We start from the raw sequence: 21,299 nt of genomic DNA on the forward strand, positions 1-21,299 counted from the left end.
GCTCCCCAATCCTCCCCACAATAGTAAAATAAACAAGCAAAGCAAAGCAAAGCAAAGCAATGCAATCAGATCAACTGTAGTGTCTCGTATAAACGGAGAGGACGCCAGCCACGTCCTCTCCCTATCAATCTCAATGCACGTGTGAAAATGGCGGCGACGCTCGGCTGCTTATAGAATCCGAATCTCGCGAGAATCCGACAGCGGGATGATGACGTTCGGGCGCGCTCGGGTTAGCCGAGCAAGGCGGGAGGATCCGAGTCTGCTCGGACCCGTGTAAAAAAAGGTAAAGCTCGGGTGGGTTCGGTTTCTCGGAAACCGAACCCGCTCATCACTAATGACTAAGCCAACCGACACAAACAATTGGCCCATCAAGGCGTGGCACTGCAGTGGCAGACAGGAGGGCAGATAAAAAAAAGGCCCCAAACAGCACATCATGCAAAGAAGAAAAAGAGATGTAATGAGGTAGTTGTATGACTAAGCCAAGCGATACAAACAATTGGCATATCTAGGCGTGGCACTGCAGTGGCAGAGAGGAGGGCAGATATCAAAGAAAGGCCCCTAACAGCACATGATGCAAAGAAGAAAAAAAGGTGCACCAAGGTTGCTGTACGACTAAGCTATGCGACAGAACCACCAGACCCATCTAGTAGTGTCACGCAGTGGCTGAATGTCAAGAGTGGTCCGCAATTGTTCGGTCCACTGACAGCACTTTAAAAAAAATCTGCAATTTTTGGACTTATACGGCAGTGCCCCAGGACTAATACAGCAGTACCCCTGGACTCATATGGCAGTGTCACACAGGATGGCACTTTTCAAAAACTAGGCCCCAAACAGCACCTCATGCAAAGATGTCGAAGAGGTGCAATGAGGTAGCTGTATGACTAAAGGTGGGTACACACTAATAGATATATCTGCAGATCAATTGATCTGCAGATATATCTATGGACGGATCGGGCAGTGTGTTGTGCATACACACTGCCCGATCCGTCGGGGACTGACGTCATGAACTGGGCGGGTGTGTACACACGCCCGCCCAGTTCAGCTGTCAATCACCGCCGGCCGCCACAGCATGTGTACGGGCGGTCGGCCGACCGCCCCGTACACACATAGCGATGCGCCAATATATCGGTAGATATATTGGCCGTCGGCTCTGCTGCGCGGCTGACGCGATACGTCTGTGAACGACGGAGTTCACAGACGTATCGGCCGTACACACTGGCCGACGGTCCCGCGATATATCGGCCGTTCAAGAGAACGGCCGATATATCGACCAGTGTGTACGGGCCTTAAGACAAGCAACACAAACAATTCCAACTGGAATTATACATCCAAATCACTGGAATTATATCTCCAAATCACTGGAATTAATTGGCAAAATCACTGGAATTATACGTCCAAATCACTGGAATTAATTGGCAAGATCACTGTAATTAATAATTATACGTCCAAATCACTGGAATTAATTGGCAAAATCACTGTAATTAATAATTATACGTCCAAATTACTGGAATTAATTGGCAAAATCACTGTATTTATACGTCCAAATCACTGGAATTAATTGGCAAAATCACTGTAATTATACATCCAAATAACTGGAATTAATTGGCAAGATCACTGTAATTAATAATTATATGTCCAAATCACTGGAATTAATTGGCAAAATCACTGTAATTAATAATTATACGTCCAAATCACTGGAATGAAATGCCAAAATCTCGCTGTCGCCTACCTAGTGAAGTGGAATCTAGATGGGATTTGGTACCGGGGACACAATACCTCCATCAATTGTCTAAATCCCACTGCACTAGTGGTGGATACCGGACGCACGTCTTACACCAACATAAGTGTCAAGGCCTCAGTTATGAGGGCTTCCATCGTCATGTGAAGCTGAACCACTAGTCATGAACATAGGCCAGGGCCTCAGCCATTCCTTGCCACTCCTTGTCAGAAATGGCATATTGGCAAGTTTACATTTCTCCTCAGACCATTATAATTACTTTTTTTGGTGTCTTTTTAATGAACTTTGGCTTCTTGGATTTTAGATGCCCTCTATTATCACAATGGGCATCGGCCTTGGCAGACGACGTTGATGGCAATTCATCATTTATGTCATGGCTAGTGGCAGCAGCTTCAGCACTAGGAGGAAGTGGTACTTGATCTTTCCCTATTTTATCCTCCAAATGTTTGTTCTCCATTATTTTTCTGGAGTTATATAACACAATATGCGGCACAAGAGAGCGTACCCCTACACCTCACAGAGCAAACACTAAAAATTATTTGGATTACATATTAATAACTCCTTTATTTGGAGTAAATAATATACAGCAAGGGACAGCACCACTGAACTTATATGGCAGCACCACTGGACTGTATTTATACGGAATTATATGGATTTATATGGAATTATACGGCAGGATAACTGGAACTATAAGGCGAGAATTATATGGCAGTATCACAGGAATTATACGTCAGTATTCTGAGAATTGTACGGCAATATCGTAGGAATTATACGTCAGTATCACGGTAATTATACACCAGTATTCCGAGAATTATATGGCAATATCACAGGAATTATACGCCAGTATCAGAGAATTATACGGCAATGTCACAGGAATTATACGACAGTATCACGGGAATTATATGGCAGTATCACAGGAATTATAAACCAGTATTCTGAGAATTATATGGCAATATCAAAGGAATTATACGTCAGTATCACGGGAATTATACGCCAGTATTCCGAGACTTATACGGCAATGTCACAGGAATTATACGCCAGTATCACGGGAATTATATGGCAGTATCACAGGAATTATATGCCAGTATTCTGAGAATTGATAAAGCTAACTATTTATCTTATAACATTCACTATAAATGGGTAAGATACTCAGTACGCAATTGACGTGTGGGGTACCGTAAGGGTACGCAATTAGCGTAGCATACGCTCGGCCGTGATCGAGACGCACATGCGACACGCTCGCTCACAGCTTAATGCGTGGTGTCGAGCACGCTATAGGCGGCTGACTACCATAATGCTACGCTACCAGCGTAGCGGTCGCTCGAGTCCACGAGGAGAACACGAGCGGCGCAGACGCTCACGGGATGACAATCAGTAAACCTTGAATGTAACACACAGAAAGGATACTCTTATACTGTAAACTTTGTACTGAAATACTGTAGCGATGTAACGCTGCTTAACCTTGTTAATGCTAAAGCTGCTTGAGCGTTTGAGACGCTCCTATTACCCTCTGCAATATAATAAACACACGATACCTTGCTAAGGTTCCAACACCTTTACTAACAAGCTTTTAGTTATATCGAAAAGGGGGAAACAGTTTACAAGTCATACACTACAAGCTAACATATCATTCTAACAGAATATCTAGACAGAAATATACAATAGCGTCACAATCTTATACTATAACAGAGAGACAGAGAGTATGGCCAATACTAACAGAGAACAAGTTGGCTACAGAGAATAACTTACACACACTGGGAACGATCGCTGCGCAGCTTCTGGTACCAGCTCCAAGTTAGTCAAGATGAAAACCGTTTGTGGAGAGTGAGAGAGTTGCCCAGGCTGGCTGATCTTATATACACTGCGTACAGTACACTACAAAGGGACCTATAATCTCATTGTTCATTGGACACAGGAATGTCTCCTCGCATCATAACAAAAGGTCATAGGTTAGTTTGAACAGGTGGGCTGTGACTATATCAAACTGCTCAGGTGGGAGGGAATCTGAAGATTCCCGCCGCATGGGTAATGAATCGCAAATATAGTAAATGTCCAGAAAATACTAATGGCCATAACTATACGCAGGAGCGATTAATCTTTACCTAACCAGCACCGGATTGTTTCTAATAAAATGTTCTTTAGTTAGGTACCAGACACAGCTGCTCAAACCCTGTCTGACCCTTCGTACCATGCAAAGAGGAATTCCTCTGTCCAGCGACCATTTACATTAAACAAACTTACAGTCATTATTAAGGGGAACATTATCTATAAAACATACTATTTGGTTTTATTATTTAACGATTGAGTCGCCCGCTAGACGCACACAAAGTCTACCGTAAATGCACATAACACGCGCTCGAGCGCATGGCCGAGGAGGCGCCATCACGCAGCTGCGAGTATCCGCACGCACGGGAGAGAATGTGCACGTGCAGCAGGCACGCGCATGGGGTGGATATATGGCAACGTGTAGCATGATATTTTTCCGACTTTGACAGAATTATATGGCAAAATCAAAGGAATTATACGTCAGTATCACGGGAATTATACGCCAGTATTCCGAGATTTATACGGCAATGTCACAGGAATTATACGCCAGTATTCTGAGAATTATACGGCAATATCACAGGAATTATACGCCAGTATCACGGGAATTATATGGCAGTATCACCGGAATTATACGCCAGTATTCCGAGAATTATATGGCAATATCACAGGAATTATACGACAATGTCACAGGAATTATACGCCAGTATCATGGGAATTATATGGCAGTATCACAGGAATTATACGCCAGTATTCCGAGAATTATACGGCAATATCACAGGAATTATAAGGCAATATCATAGGAATTATACGCCAGTATTCCGAGAATTATACGGCAATGTTACAGGAATTATACGCCAGTATTCTGAGAATTATATGGCAATATCACAGGAATTATACGCCAGTATCATGGGAATTATACGGCAGTAACACTGGCTATATGGTAGCAGAGGACACCACCACTGTGACTGGTCACTGGACTGATGCTGCACAAGACACTTCCCCTGGTCTAATGCAGGACAACACAGCACCACTGAAAGGGACTTATACAGCTACACTGGATATATGGCAGCAGAGGACACCACCACTGATGCTGCACAAGACACTGCCCCTGGTCTGATGCAAGACAACACAGCAAAAATGCAAGGGACTAATACTGCAGCCAGCAGCACTGGGGACATATAGCAGCAGAGGACACCAACACTGTGACTGGCTGGACTGATGCAGCATAAGACACTGACTACACTGGACTGGACTGAGCAGCACAACACAGCACTAGACTTGCCACCCCACTTTCCCGCGTCCTCTCACTACACTCTCCGAGACTAGAGTAAAAATGGCCGCAACGCGCGGCTCCTTATATGGAATCCAAATCCAGTGAGAATCCGACAGCGGGATGATGACGTTTTGCCTCGTTCGGGTTTCCGAGTCAGGCGGGAAAACCTGAGCCTGGCTCGGAACCGGACTCGAATGGTGAAGTTCAGGGGTTTTCAGTTCCCTGAGAACCGAACCTGCTCATCTCTAAACCAAAGTGTTATAAAAATTGTTCTAGCTGAAAGGAAAATCAACATTAAACATAAAGAAGAATATTGATGTAATTTTCGTGCCTCATATTTCAGAATATTGGCAATTCTAAAAACATGAATATTTCTGACAATCTGGATCTGTGCAAACCAGTTATTATAAACATTACCCTCTACCCAGCCCCAATCATACCACTCTACAATAGCATTTTGTTCCCTCCCAATTTATCTCCAACATCAACGACATTGCTTGTAACAAGATATTCAAACTAAACTTGGCATCCGTCACGAACACGTTTTTCAATTCTTTCAGTTAAGGGACTTTAATAACCAAATCACAATGTTTCCACTGTAGACTTTTTATGCAACTGAATCACTGTGTATTAGACAGACATATACAACAGGGCTGGTTTTCATTTTACAGAAAACACAGAATTAACTTCAAGCTCAATCTTTGCCAAGATTAAAAAAAATATTGATAAATTATTATATAGATGTATTACTCTCTGACTAGACTAATAGAGATACATGCAGACTTGTCAGGCAGGTGTTGGAGGGAATGTCCATTTTCATCCTCATGGCTACCAAGTTTTTTTCCTTCTGCCGGGTACACTGGGCTCCACAGGGAATGACATTGGGGTGTAGAGTAGGATCTTGATCCGAGCACCAATAGGCTCAAAGCTTTGACTGTTCCCAGAATGCATAGCGCCTCCTCCTCTATAACCCCGCCTCCGTGCACAGGAGCTTAGTTTTGTAGTTGGTGCCATGCAGTAAGCAGGCATACAACAGAGGGACTGCTCCAGCAGCCCTGAGAAGAATCTTTTAATGAAAAATGAAGACTTCAAGGGCTGCAGCAGAGACACTGTCTGTGTTAGATGTCAGTCAGACATCTCCTGCTGCAGCTCCATCACCTCCCCGAGCGGTGCTTTATACTCCCGCACACTGATTGCCGGGTACTTACAGCGGAGGCTCCGTTTTTTTTTTCCAGTTAGTCACACACACTGCCGCTGTTCTCCTGGATTGCGTGGCCACACTCAGGGAGGAGGTAAGTGGGTCCCCCCGGCGGGACCCACTGTAAATCATGATCCCGCTCGGCCGGTGGGAGGTGGGCCGTGCGCGCTGGCGTGGACACTGTGGCAGTACAGGGACCCCACTAGAGCACCAGGGCAAGGGCACAGGTCGGTGTTCTCTCATAAACCGTTTATATAAGCCCACAGTACCCGGTGGTGAAGTCCAGCAGGGGGATAAGGCTCTGACCTGTAAACCTTCTCCCAGCCCCAGGGCGTCATTTAGAGTAAATGTTCCAGGCCTGGAGCTGCATATCTCTCTCTCCCTCACTCCCTGTCAGCGTTTGGGTGCCATTAGAACAAGCTGAGCTGATCTTGGGACTGTTTGGGCAAATCCTCCTCTGTAAAGCCGCCTGCATGTCAGCGCTGTGCATTTTACAGAACACTTAAGTTTTCTACATGTCTGCTGACAGTGTTAGTTAAGAAAGAGTGCATTTAGTCAGGGTTATATAGTACAAATACCCTGTGATATACATCCAGTATTTACTGTGCATTTTTATATCGATTGAGTGTATATCTATACTTAGCATTACTCTGTATTGCTAGTCCAGTGCAGTTTTATTGCATGTCATAATTTCTGCATTGTACAATGTGACTATGTGTGTGTGCATATAGCTGCTGTGTGACCTCCATTTCGTGTATCTCACTCAGGGGCAGATGTATTAACCTGGAGAAGGCATAAGGAAGTGATAAACCAGTGATATGTGCAAGGTGATAAAGGCAGCAGCCAATCAGCTCCAATATGTAAATTAACAGTTAGGATTTGATTGGCTGCTGCCTTTATCACCTTGCACATATCACTGGTTTATCACTTCCTTATGCCTTCTCCAGGTTAATACATCTGCCCCTTAGATACAAGTTACATAAGTTAGATAAGTTACACCTTTAACAGAATTATTTAACCAGTCACTAAATACAGGTGCTATTCCAGAGGACTGGAAAAGAGCAAATGTAGTTCCACTGCACAAAAGTGGAAGCAAGGAAGAAGCAAGTAACTACAGACCAGTAAGCCTTACATCAGTAGTAGGGAAAGTAATGGAAAAACTATTAAAAGAAAGAGTAGTGGAATATCTTAAATCAAACAACTTACAGGATCCAAAACAGCATGGATTTACTGGTGGGAGATCATGCCAAACAAATCTTATTGACTTTTTTGACTCTGTGATGAAAATAATAGATCAAGGGGGAGCTGTAGATGTAGCATATCTAGACTTTAGTAAGGCATTTGACACTGTCCCACATCGCAGACTGCTAAATAAACTTGAAAGCCTGGGGGTGGATTATAAATCAGTTAAATGGATAAGAACTTGGTTGCAGGATAGGAAACAGACAGTCGTAGTTAATGGAGTGCAATCTATGGAGGGAAATGTTACCAGTGGAGTACCCCAGGGATCTGTACTTGGTCCAGTTCTCTTTAATATCTTTGTTGGTGACATTGCAGATGGTATTGAAGGGAAGATATGCCTTTTTGCAGATGATACAAAGATATGCAACAGGGTAGACACACCGGGAGGGGTCAAACAAATGATTAATGACCTAGGTAGGCTTGAGAAATGGTCAAGAACGTGGCAACTACAGTTTAATGCTAAAAAAATGCAAAATCATGCACTTGGGTCTCAAAAACCCAAAGGCTAAGTATAGTATCAAGGGTACTATAATGGAAACTACTGAGGAGGAAAGAGATTTAGGAGTCACTATTTCAAGTGACTTGAAGGCAGGAAAGCAATGCAACAAAGCAATGAGAAAGGCAAGTCAGATGCTTGGTTGCATAGGGAGAGGAATCAGTAGCAGGAAAAAACAAGAAGTGATAATGCCACTGTATAGGTCATTGGTACGGCCCCATCTGGAATACTGTGTCCAGTTCTGGAGACCCTATCTCCAGAAGGATATAAATACATTAGAGAGTGTACAAAGAAGGGCAACTAAAATGGTGCATGGCCTACATCACAAAACTTACCCGGAAAGGCTAAAAGATCTTAACATGTATAGTTTGGAGGAGAGAAGGGAAAGGGGGGACATGATAGAAACTTTCAAATATATCAAGGGTCTTAACAAAGTTCAGGAGGGAAACATTCTTCAAAGGGAAAGAAGTATTAGAACTCGAGGGCATACATTGAGACTGGAGGGGGGGAGGTTCAGGGGAAATTTAAGGAAAAATTACTTCACAGAAAGGGTAGTGGATAAGTGGAATAGCCTCCCATCAGAGGTGGTAGAGGCTAAGACTGTAGGGCAATTTAAACATGCTTGGGACAGGCATATGAATATCCTTACAAAGAATTAAGGTTAAAAAAGGGTTGAGATTGCCTAAAGGATAAAATAAAAAAGGGGCAGACTAGATGGGCCAAGTGGTTCTTATCTGCCGTCAAATTCTATGTTTCTATGTTTCTATGTTTAGATTGCTATCCCTATATTCTATAGCCTGAGGGTGCTAAGTGCGTCAGGTTTGTCAGTTCATATACTGTAGGTGTTTCACAAGATATACTCAGTGTGTATTTTTCTCTGTGATTTTTAATCACCATATACCTCTTGAGTCCCCTGTTTGTGCTAATACACTGCACAGGGGGTTCTTGTCTGGTATTGTGCTGCTGTTATTGTACTGGGTTGCCCTGGGTTGAGCTTTTAGATATGTCAGCTACAAGGGGAGACAGTGCTGGGGCTGATCCCACATTGCGTGGTGGTGACGCTGCAGACACATTTGAGGAAAACATTGAAGCTGAGGGTTCAGGTTCGGGGAGTTCCTTACTCCCCCAGTGGGATCGTAGCAACGGGGGTTCATAATGACCCACCTTGGGCTACTTTCTCCACGTTACTGAATACACTAGTAAGTAGACTTGCGCCCCCTATGGGACCTCCTGTGACGGTACAACCGCTTATGGTCCCTGCGGTTAACCCGCCATGGGCAGATCAGCTGTCCGCTCAGTTACAGCAATTGAAAAAATCACTGACTACACAGAAGTCTAACCCTCGCCTGCCTAAGGCCAAGGGGTCCTCTAAGCGGGCCATTAGTTCCCCACAATCCACCAACGTCCCAGATAGTTCGTCTGATGAGGATGGCGTATATACTGGCCCCAGATTCTGATCCTAATGCTTCTGATGGGGAGTCTGTTTCACAGGTGGATGTCCCTGACTTGCTGGAGGCTATCAGATTAATTCTCCAAATGACTGATGAACCGGAGCCTGATGCTGCCCCTAAGAAACCGGATAGGTTTAAATGTCAGAAAGTGGTTAAACAGGTTTTACCTCACTCTGACCATCTAGTTGACATACGTCAGGAATCCTGGGAAAATCCAGGAAAGAAATTCACGCCTCACAAGAAGATGCTGGCTCGCTACCCCCTCGTGGCGGTGCTAAGTAAAAATTGGGAGACACCCCCGCCAGTGGATTCACAGGTGGCACGGCTGGTTGTATCCTCAGCTCTGTCTGTAACCACCGTCACTTCACTGAAAGAACCGACGGATAACCGTGTGGAGGGTTGTTTAAAGGTGATCTACACCCTAAATGGTGCAGCGCATAGGCCCACTATTGCAGTGACATGGGCTGTAGAGGCTGTTGGAGGCGGAGCTGCCTTCCAACGCTTCTGATCATGCCAGACAATGTCTGTCGTATATTGTCACAGCTTCTCATTACATTAAGGAGGCGGTTCTGATACCGGTATTCTGGCGGCCAAGGCTTCTACTATGTCCATATTTGCTCGCCGGATTCTCTGGTTGCGGTCCTGGTCGGTGGATCTGGACTCTAAGAAAACTCTGGAGGTGCTCCCTTTTAAGGGAGACATTCTTTTTGGAGAAGACCTCAACATGATAGTGGCTGACTTAGCTTCTGCTAAGACGGCATGTCTACATAGTACTGCTCCTTCAGTGCTGAAGGCTAAGAGTACTCCCTTTCGCTCCTTTCATCCTTCAGGGAAAGCAAAAGGTCAGGCGTACCCGAAACAGGTTCGCACTTCCAAACCCAATAAGCCCAAACCCAAATAGGCCTGGGCTGCCCGTCAGCCTGCTTCCAAAACTGACAAGCCTGCCGCATGATGGGGCGGGCCTACCTCTGGGGGATCCCAGGGTGGGGGGCCAACTTCTAGGGTTTACTAAGGAATGGTAGAAGACCACTTCCGATGCCTGGGTACGGGAAGTCATCACTCGAGGTTACGCCGAATCCTTCAGAAATCATCCCCCTCATCGATTTTGCCTGACAGACGTCCCTTCGGATCAGGTGAAGGCAAAAACTCTTAATTCGGTGGTACAGTCCCTCCTGGACACAGGAGTGGTAGTACAGGTGCCTCTGGCTCAGAGAGGCAAGGGGTACTATTCACCGCTGTTCCTAGTCCCGAAACCAAATGGGTCTTCCCGGCCCATTCTCAACCTCAAGTCCTTGAACAAATTTGTGAAGGTCTCCAAGTTTCATATGGAAACTCTTCGATCTATTGTTCTGGCCTTGGAACCTGGGGACTATATGGTCTCCCTAGACATACAGGATGCTTACATGCATATTCCGATTGAAGTGTCACATCAGCAGTACCTGAGGTTTGCGGTTGGCAACCTCCATTACCAATTTCGGGCGTTACCTATTGGTTTGACCACGGCCCCGTGAGTCTTCACCAAGGTCATGGCGGTGATGACGGCTGTACTCCGCCGTCAAGGGGTCAGGATCCTACCGTATCTGGATGACTTGTTGATCCTAGCAAATTCCCCAGAAATTCTCCTACGCCATCTGGATCTGACTATCTGGTTTCCACAAGCCCACGGGTGGGTCATCAACTGGAAGAAATCTTCCCTGGTCCCTGCTCAGAGCATGGTGCACCTGGGAGCGTTGTTGGACACGCACAACCAGTGATTGTTCTTTTCTCAGGAGAAAGTCCTGAAGCTTCAGGACAGGATTCTTTGCTTCCTATCTCGTCCGCAAGTGTGGATACATTTGGCAATGCAAGTGCTAGGTCTCATGGTGTTGGCTTTCGACATGGTGGAGTATGCTCAATTCCATTCCCGCCCTCTGCAGAAGCTGATTCTTGCCAAGTGGGACGGCCTGCCTCACCGGATCAGGTCTCACATGATCTCCTGGTCTCCGGAGGTCTGTCTGTCACTGAGCTGATGGCTTCAGGACCAACGATTGAAAAGGCGTCGTCCCTTCTGGATCTCCAACTGTGTCCTTCTGACGACGGATGCCAGTCTGAGAGGTTGGGGTGCGGTGTTGGAGCAACACTCCCTTCAAGGTCGGTGGACCAAGGAGGAGTCTCTCCTCCTGATAAACATTCTGGAATTGCGGGCGGTGTTCAATTCACTGAACTTGGCCCAGCATTTAATACAGAACAGACCTGTTCAAGTACATCAATCATCAAGGCGGAACTTGAAGCCGCATGGCAATGAGGGAAGTATCATGGATTCTTCAGTGGGCGGAACGCCATCTGCCAGCCATATCGGCAGTATTCATTCCAGGGGTCCTAAACTGGGAAGCGGACTTTCTCAGTCATTAGGACGTACACGCTGGAGAGTGGAGCCTCCATCCATAAGTGTTTCAACTCCTCGTGGACAGGTTGGGCCTTACAGATGTGGACCTGATGGCGCCTTGACACAATCACAAGGTTCTGGTCTTCGGAGCAAGGACAAGGGATTCTCAAGCAGCGTTCATAGACACACTGGCAATTCCATGGAACTTTCAGCTGCCATATGTGTTCCCTCCGGTGTCACTCCTGCCCAGAGTAATGAGGAAGTTCAAGCAAGAAGGAGGAATCTTGCTTCTGATCGCTCCCACGTGGCCCAGACGGCATTGATTCTCAGACCTTCAGGGTCTCCCAATAGAGCGTCCCCTTCTACTTCCACAACGCCCAGATCTCCTCCTTCAGGGCCCCTGTGTATATCAGGATTAAGCCCGGTTGGCTGTGACGGCGTGGCTCTTAAAGCTTCCGTCTTGAGGGCCAAAGGATTTTCTGAAGCGGTCATTCAAACCATGTTGAAGGTCCGGAAACTGGCTTCTGCCTGGATTTACCATAGTGTCTGGAACTCCTACTTTGCTTGGTGCGCATTTAAGATGCTTATAAGTTTAGTACAGCCAAACTTTTGGCCTTTCTACAACGGGGCCTGGACTTGGGCCTTCGTCTGGCCTCCATCAAGGTTCATATTTCTGCCTTGTCGGTTTGGTTACAGAGAAAGATTGCGACTTTACCTGATGTGCATACGTTCACTCAGGGTGTGTTGCGGATTCAACCTCCTTATGTCCCGCCTGTGGCTCCTTGGGACCTGTCAGTGGTTCTGGAGGCATTGCAAGGGTCTCCGTTTGAGCCTCTTGAATCTGCAGACCTTAAGTGGCTTTCTCTTAAGGTATTGTTTCTGCTGGCTATTGCCTCTGCTAGACGGGTGTCGGATCTGGGTGCCTTGTCTTGTAGGTCACCTTATCTGATTTGTCACCGTGATCGGGCGGTTCTTAGAACATGCCCTGGGTATTTACCGAAGGTGGTATCTTCTTTCCACCTTAATCAGGAAATCGTGGTTCCGGCCTTTGCTTCTCCTGACTTGTCTTCCAAAGAGCGGTCCTTGGATGTGGTACGGGCTGTCTGTATCTATGTGAAGAGAACTTCCTCCATCAGGAAGTCTGATTCTTTCTTTGTTCTGTTTGGGTTTCACAAATGTGGCTGGCCTGCTCACAAGCAGACCCTGACCAGATGGATTACAATGTTTATTGCACATGCTTATCTACAGGCTGGCCTTCCAGTTCCTGCTACCATAAAGGCCCATTCTACTCAGTCGGTTGGACCTTCTTGGGCGGCCCGCCGTGGTGCGACCCTTGAACAATTGTGCAAGGCGGCTACGTGGTCCTCAGTGAACATGTTCATAAGGTTCTATGCCTTCGATACTTCCGCCTCCCAGGATGCTTCCTTTGGATGCCGGGTTCTTGTGACTGCTACAGTGCTTCCCCTCCCATAAGGAACTGCTTTAGGACATCCCCAATGTCATTCCCTGTGGAGCCCAGTGTACCCCGTAGCAGAAAACGAGATTTATGGTAAGCACTTACTGTTGTTAAATCTCTCTCTGCGAGGTACACTGGGCTCCACAGGGTGCCCACCCTGACGCACTTAGCTTCTTTTGGTTGGTATGGCATTAGCCGCTGACACTTTCTTCTGTCGTGAGACTGTGGTGAATGTGGCTATTAACAGTTGTCGTCTCTTTTGCCTGCTACTGCATTGGACTGGTTAACAAAAGCTGAGCTCCTGTGCATGAAGGTGGGGTTATAGAGGAGGCAGCGCTATGCATTCTGGGAACAGTCAAAGCTTTGAGCCTGTTGGTGACTCGGATCAAGATCCTACTCTACACCCCAATGTCATTCCCTGTTGAACCCAGTATATCTTGCAGAAAGAGATTTAACAACGGTAAGTTCTTACCATAAATCTCGTTTTTCCTTCCACTTGGTAAAATAATAGCATCATGTCACCAAATAAGCTAATTAGTCACATAGCGGGGAATTCAATCACCTGTGGGTCTTACCCCATGACTAATTGCCGGTAAAAATCCTTGCTGCGCAGGGAAAAGTCTGTTCAATTAAACAGCCTTTTCCCGGAACCTAAAATTCTGGATTTAGGCGCGGAAACCCACTGATTCCGCTTAAACTGCTAAATCAATGGGGGGTTTTCTGCGTGCGAACCCAATCGTAAAGGTTTTTCCGCAGACTTTACTTTACAGTTCATGAAGCTGCAAGGTTCAGTCTGACTGCGAGAACTCGCACATGGGGTAATCCCCACTAATTTGATTCCCTCAGCCCAGCAATTAACAAACTCCACAGCTAATTGAATTCCCCTTCACTGTATGTGGCCACTTGCCAACTAGAGACTGAATTATAAAAATCCCAACTTCTCCTCAATTCAAGAGTCTGGCACATCCAATGCCTTTAGTATATGACCAGTATTATTAAGAAATTGTTTGTCCCGTGGTCATTGGTCTTTAATTCCACTCACCTTTCAAATGAGCCCTTAATGATTTTCTAGAGTAAGCCTCCTCCCTTTACACTCTCCCTTACCTTCTAACAGTATGCTACAATGTTCCCCTTCCACCTCCCACACTCTGTACCCCCTCCTTTCAACCGAAAAAAATTACCACGTTTATACTCTTAAAACTTTTTTTTTTTAAATTATATTGCTGGTGTAAATGTGCTGCCACCTGTGTTTCTCTGTAATCCTGCTGACGTTCAATCAACATTAATAAAAAAAAAACAACACAACTATGGGGTCAATCCAATTACCTGTGATATATTCAAAGGTGCGAGTTAGCGCGCAAACAGCCCCACCTTATGGCAGCCTGAACTCACACAAAGCTGCTTGTAGCCCCCTAGGGCTTCGAGCAAAAATTAGTGCATTTGGGCTGAGAGTGGGTGCAACATACAGTGCCCTTGCTGGCGTTTTAACGCAGCTGCAATGGCAGCTAGCACCATTCACAGATAACTGGATTGACCACAATAAACTTATGGATACTGGAATGAGAATGCATATACAATTATCATAGCATACATAACTCATACGTTACAGATCAACAGCTTACCCAATTGTCGAGTTCTCAAATCCAGTGTACAAGGAAAACTGAGGCCAGTCTAATTCATTGGAAATGGCAAGCGCCATGTTTGAAAATGAGTTCTAAACAGATAAAAAGGTGATAATTAAAATTTTTTACTGATTGACATTATGTTCACAAGTAATAAATATACAGGCCTAGAGGATGATTCTTTTTAGCGCTTGAATTCTACTTGTATTACAGTATATTCATATACTGTAAAATCCTGCAGGTGTTGGAAGAATGTGGTAATGCTTATTTTTAGTTTAAAATCCTTTCATTGCTTTAGGTACCCCTTCCTATATATCATGCATTAATGGGTGAAAAGTGTAAAAAAAAAATAGACAAAGTTTGAACAACAATGTATCAGGGAAACGTTCCAGCATTGTTTAGGTTAAGAGGGGCAGATGTATTAACCTGGAGAAGGCATAAGGAAGTGATAAACCAGTGATATGTGCAAGGTGATAAAGGCACCAGCCAATCAGATCCTAACTGTTAATTTACATATTGGAGCTGATTGGCTGGTGCCTTTATCACCTTGCACATATCACTGGTTTATCACTTCCTTATGCCTTCTCCAGGTTAATACATCTGCCTCATTGTCCTGTACCAAGAGGCACCAGGATTCCAACAGACAATACAAGTTCCCAAGAAAACTTAACTGCCTGAGAGAATTTCCCTCCCAGAGATGAGTACTTGGAGCATGAGTCTTAGGATGCCTCACTGTGGATTACCACAAGGGTCTGCTGGGTATTGTATTTTGAATGTTCCTCTATTATTACTGGTTGATAGTGCTAGAATTGGTTAATACTAAAAATAGGACACTGGAAATGTGAGTGCTTTTATATGAGTATTTTTCCCCTCTTTCCTATATCAATCAGTTTCTCATTCACCTTCTCATTTCCTTGCAGACATACAATATTAATGGCAGTGTAAGAACCAGAATTGTTTTATTGCCACTTCAGGCTTAGCAGCTCTGATAGCTATAATATTTAATAGGAACTAATACAAAACTTTTATTAACTAAAGAAGACAGAGGAGATAAGGGAATTGAGGATTGAGAATGATAACTGCACATTGACAGCTGGTAAGTGCTTCCAATCTCCGTCACTCTATCATTATGACTGGCCTTGTAGCCTCATAGAGGCCCTGCTGGCAATACAGCTGGCGGTCATTGTCAGTAATGCTGTACAATGCTTCTCTGTCAGTAATCTACACTGTAATGTCAAATGAACCTGAGAAGAGGAGCTTATTGATATCTGCAACATGAGATACTGTGCTTGAATCCCAACTTCTTTCTTTAACTATGGGGCAGATGTAGCAATGATTGATATTCTTGTTATTATGGTGCTCCAGCCAATCAGCTTCTGTAATTTTTGAAACACGGGAGAGTTAGGAGCTCATTGGCTGGAGCACCATTTAACATTTATAACGAATATCACTTGTTGTTAAATCTGATCCTATTTATGATGTTTTCTTTGTTTCTTAATTATCTTATTTTATCTAAACATAATAAATGTTACAAAAACATCACTATAAAGTTACTACAGCAAGCCTTGCTTGTTCATTACCTGGGGAAACGATTTCTAAAACAAAACAGTCAGATTTTAACTGAAACAACACATGTATTGTTTTGCATATAATGTAACTAATTTATTGTGAAAAACAAAATAGTAGTACCCTTTAACTATACCTAATCAAAGGGATCATGCAACATATCAACGGTAGCTAATACATTCTAAATAATATTTAATAAAAATAATAATAATAATAATAATAATAATAATAATATTGCTTTCATTTTCAAAAATCTGTGTTAGAATAATTGGGTGGGGTGGGGTGGGGTATTAGCAGGGCCGGTGAAAGGTCTCGCTGCACCCTAGGCCAATCTTCAGCCTAGTGCCCCCTAACCTGCAAACCCCCACCACCACCTCTTGGAGGGGAGATGCAGGTGGCCACTAGGTGGGCTGGGGTGATTTGCATCATTATACATATACAGAGAAAAGGGACAACGCTCAAGGACATTTAAAGTTTTTGTGACTTTGTTCACAATATACTTTCACTTAAAAAGTCCTTGAGTGCCATCTATTCTTTATATACTCTATAATACTGTATGTAGGGTCTGGTGGGGATATTTAATTGGGGTTGGGTACGAGATGCCACCGGCCAGAAAACCGACAGCAGCATACGGATGTACCATAATACCGAAATTTGAATGAAATGAATTAACCTTACCCCTTGGCATAACCCTTCCTCCCCCCAGCCTAACCCTAACCCTCACTGTCATACTAATATTCAGAATGCTGGCTGTCAGCATCCTGAATGCAACATCCCATCCGCCGGTATGCCACCTACATCCCTTTAATTGTATGTGTATACGTACATATATTTCTAGGCTCCTTATTGTGTTCCATCCCACCATTTATAAGTTCATTACTAACCCACATACAGAGATATCCTTAAGTTTTTTGCTAGATGAATTCAGTGGTGCCCTCCAGTGGCTGGCGCCCCTAGGCAGCCGCCTAAAGCTGCCTAATGGCAGAGCCGGCCCTGGGTATTAGACACCCGATGTTGGGTTCCTGATGACAGGACTTAGTGACTCCCCTTAATCTGATTCATTGGAGCTCCCAACTGACAGATTCATTTTGCATAGTTATTTTGCTTTTTCTAACTGAAGTCCACAATGGTGGTATTATAAAACTTGCTATTTATACTTTTGTATGTGCGTCTGTATAATAAAGTAAAAGATAAACATATATTAAACACATTTTGGCTCTGCAAAAATACAACCTTGTTTATACAGAAGAGCCCTGACAAAAGATTAATTGACAAAAGTCTGGTCGATATCCACAGGCGAGCCGTACAGTCATATAATGGATTATACAGTAGGTGAGCAGTGGAGACTCGATGCGCTCTTTATATTACTCATGCTATGCACACATGGTGCTTTAGATAAAAAGGTATATATCAATCTTCTCACAGGAAAACACATGAATCCTCCTCTCATACAGTTATTTTTAGATAATGTGTTAATATTATTGTGCACTACAGCAGAAAACAAGGCAAACATGCCTCCAAAATCCCATCAATATTCCCAGGTGATATACTATCAAAGAGTATCTTTGTCTGCATTAAATAAAATTAAATTATAAATAGTTAAAGGGAGAAAGAGTTATAAGGTAGCAAGGTAAAAATAAGCAGTGATTTGATATAACACTTGTTACCTTTGCTACCTCATAAGCATTAAGATGATCATTAAACATGTGTAATTATGCTAAGCAGGTTACTACCACTCTACTATTATCCGTAAATGTGCATACATTTACAATTTAGATCTGGTACATAAGCACTTTTTTCAGAAGCACTTTTAAAAATACTAATAGTTCTTTCTGGGTTAGCACCACTCATTAGAGATGAGCGCCTGAAATTTTTCGGGTTTTGTGTTTTGGTTTTGGGTTCGGTTCCGCGGCCGTGTTTTGGGTTCGAACGCGTTTTGGCAAAACCTCACCGAATTTTTTTTGTCGGATTCGGGTGTGTTTTGGATTCGGGTGTTTTTTTCAAAAAACACTAAAAAACAGCTTAAATCATAGAATTTGGGGGTCATTTTGATCCCAAAGTATTATTAACCTCAAAAACCATAATTTACACTCATTTTCAGTCTATTCTGAATACCTCACACCTCACAATATTATTTTTAGTCCTAAAATTTGCACCGAGGTCGCTGTGTGAGTAAGATAAGCGACCCTAGTGGCCGACACAAACACCGGGCCCATCTAGGAGTGGCACTGCAGTGTCACGCAGGATGTCCCTTCCAAAAAACCCTCCCCAAACAGCACATGACGCAAAGAAAAAAAGAGGCGCAATGAGGTAGCTGTGTGAGTAAGATTAGCGACCCTAGTGGCCGACACAAACACCGGGCCCATCTAGGAGTGGCACTGCAGTGTCACGCAGGATGTCCCTTCCAAAAAACCCTCCCCAAACAGCACATGACGCAAAGAAAAAAAGAGGCGCAATGAGGTAGCTGTGTGAGTAAGATTAGCGACCCTAGTGGCCGACACAAACACCGGGCCCATCTAGGAGTGGCACTGCAGTGTCACGCAGGATGGCCCTTCCAAAAAACCCTCCCCAAACAGCACATGACGCAAAGAAAAAAAGAGGCGCAATGAGGTAGCTGTGTGAGTAAGATTAGCGACCCTAGTGGCCGACACAAACACCGGGCCCATCTAGGAGTGGCACTGCAGTGTCACGCAGGATGTCCCTTCCAAAAAACCCTCCCCAAACAGCACATGACGCAAAGAAAAAAAGAGGCGCAATGAGGTAGCTGTGTGAGTAAGATTAGCGACCCTAGTGGCCGACACAAACACCGGGCCCATCTAGGAGTGGCACTTCAGTGTCACGCAGGATGTCCCTTCTAAAAAACCCTCCCCAAACAGCACATGACGCAAAGAAAAAAAGAGGCGCAATGAGGTAGCTGACTGTGTGAGTAAGATTAGCGACCCTAGTGGCCGACACAAACACCGGGCCCATCTAGGAGTGGCACTGCAGTGTCACGCAGGATGTCCCTTCCAAAAAACCCTCCCCAATCAGCACATGATGCAAAGAAAAAGAAAAGAAAAAAGAGGTGCAAGATGGAATTGTCCTTGGGCCCTCCCACCCACCCTTATGTTGTATAAACAAAACAGGACATGCACACTTTAACCAACCCATCATTTCAGTGACAGGGTCTGCCACACGACTGTGACTGATATGACGGGTTGGTTTGGACCCCCCCCAAAAAAGAAGCAATTAATCTCTCCTTGCACAAACTGGCTCTACAGAGGCAAGATGTCCACCTCATCTTCACCCTCCGATATATCACCGTGTACATCCCCCTCCTCACAGATTATCAATTCGTCCCCACTGGAATCCACCATCTCAGCTCCCTGTGTACTTTGTGGAGGCAATTGCTGCTGGTCAATGTCTCCGCGGAGGAATTGATTATAATTCATTTTAATGAACATCATCTTCTCCACATTTTCTGGATGTAACCTCGTACGCCGATTGCTGACAAGGTGAGCGGCGGCACTAAACACTCTTTCGGAGTACACACTTGTGGGAGGGCAACTTAGGTAGAATAAAGCCAGTTTGTGCAAGGGCCTCCAAATTGCCTCTTTTTCCTGCCAGTATAAGTACGGACTGTGTGACGTGCCTACTTGGATGCGGTCACTCATATAATCCTCCACCATTCTATCAATGTTGAGAGAATCATATGCAGTGACAGTAGACGACATGTCCGTAATCGTTGTCAGGTCCTTCAGTCCGGACCAGATGTCAGCATCAGCAGTCGCTCCAGACTGCCCTGCATCACCGCCAGCGGGTGGGCTCGGAATTCTGAGCCTTTTCCTCGCACCCCCAGTTGCGGGAGAATGTGAAGGAGGAGATGTTGACAGGTCGCGTTCCGCTTGACTTGACAATTTTGTCACCAGCAGGTCTTTCAACCCCAGCAGACTTGTGTCTGCCGGAAAGAGAGATCCAAGGTAGGCTTTAAATCTAGGATCGAGCACGGTGGCCAAAATGTAGTGCTCTGATTTCAACAGATTGACCACCCGTGAATCCTTGTTAAGCGAATTAAGGGCTCCATCCACAAGTCCCACATGCCTAGCGGAATCGCTCCGTGTTAGCTCCTCCTTCAATGTCTCCAGCTTCTTCTGCAAAAGCCTGATGAGGGGAATGACCTGACTCAGGCTGGCAGTGTCTGAACTGACTTCACGTGTGGCAAGTTCAAAGGGCATCAGAACCTTGCACAACGTTGAAATCATTCTCCACTGCGCTTGAGACAGGTGCATTCCACCTACTATATCGTGCTCAATTGTATAGGCTTGAATGGCCTTTTGCTGCTCCTCCAACCTCTGAAGCATATAGAGGGTTGAATTCCACCTCGTTACCACTTCTTGCTTCAGATGATGGCAGGGCAGGTTCAGTAGTTTTTGGTGGTGCTCCAGTCTTCTGTACGTGGTGCCTGTACGCCGAAAGTGTCCCGCAATTCTTCTGGCCACCGACAGCATCTCTTGCACGCCCCTGTCGTTTTTTAAAAAATTCTGCACCACCAAATTCAAGGTATGTGCAAAACATGGGACGTGCTGGAATTTGCCCATATTTAATGCACACACAATATTGCTGGCGTTGTCCGATGCCACAAATCCACAGGAGAGTCCAATTGGGGTAAGCCATTCCGCGATGATCTTCCTCAGTTGCCGTAAGAGGTTTTCAGCTGTGTGCGTATTCTGGAAAGCGGTGATACAAAGCGTAGCCTGCCTAGGAAAGAGTTGGCGTTTGCGAGATGCTGCTACTGGTGCCGCCGCTGCTGTTCTTGCGGCGGGAGTCCATACATCTACCCAGTGGGCTGTCACAGTCATATAGTCCT

General features: G+C 44.9%; 1 protein-coding gene across 2 annotated transcripts in view; it reads right to left on the reverse strand.

The window, feature by feature from the left end:
* AOAH (acyloxyacyl hydrolase) overlaps positions 1-21,299 on the reverse strand; it is a 439,135-nt gene that overhangs the window by 88,221 nt on the left and 329,615 nt on the right. For both annotated transcript variants that reach the window (XM_063922510.1, XM_063922509.1), the window contains one exon: positions 14,888-14,979. In XM_063922510.1, the coding sequence (XP_063778580.1) occupies positions 14,888-14,979 (92 nt within the window). The remainder of the gene's footprint in view (positions 1-14,887; positions 14,980-21,299) is intronic.

The sequence above is a fragment of the Pseudophryne corroboree genome, chromosome 5, assembly GCF_028390025.1.
Source record: "Pseudophryne corroboree isolate aPseCor3 chromosome 5, aPseCor3.hap2, whole genome shotgun sequence".
NCBI lineage: Eukaryota > Metazoa > Chordata > Amphibia > Anura > Myobatrachidae > Pseudophryne > Pseudophryne corroboree.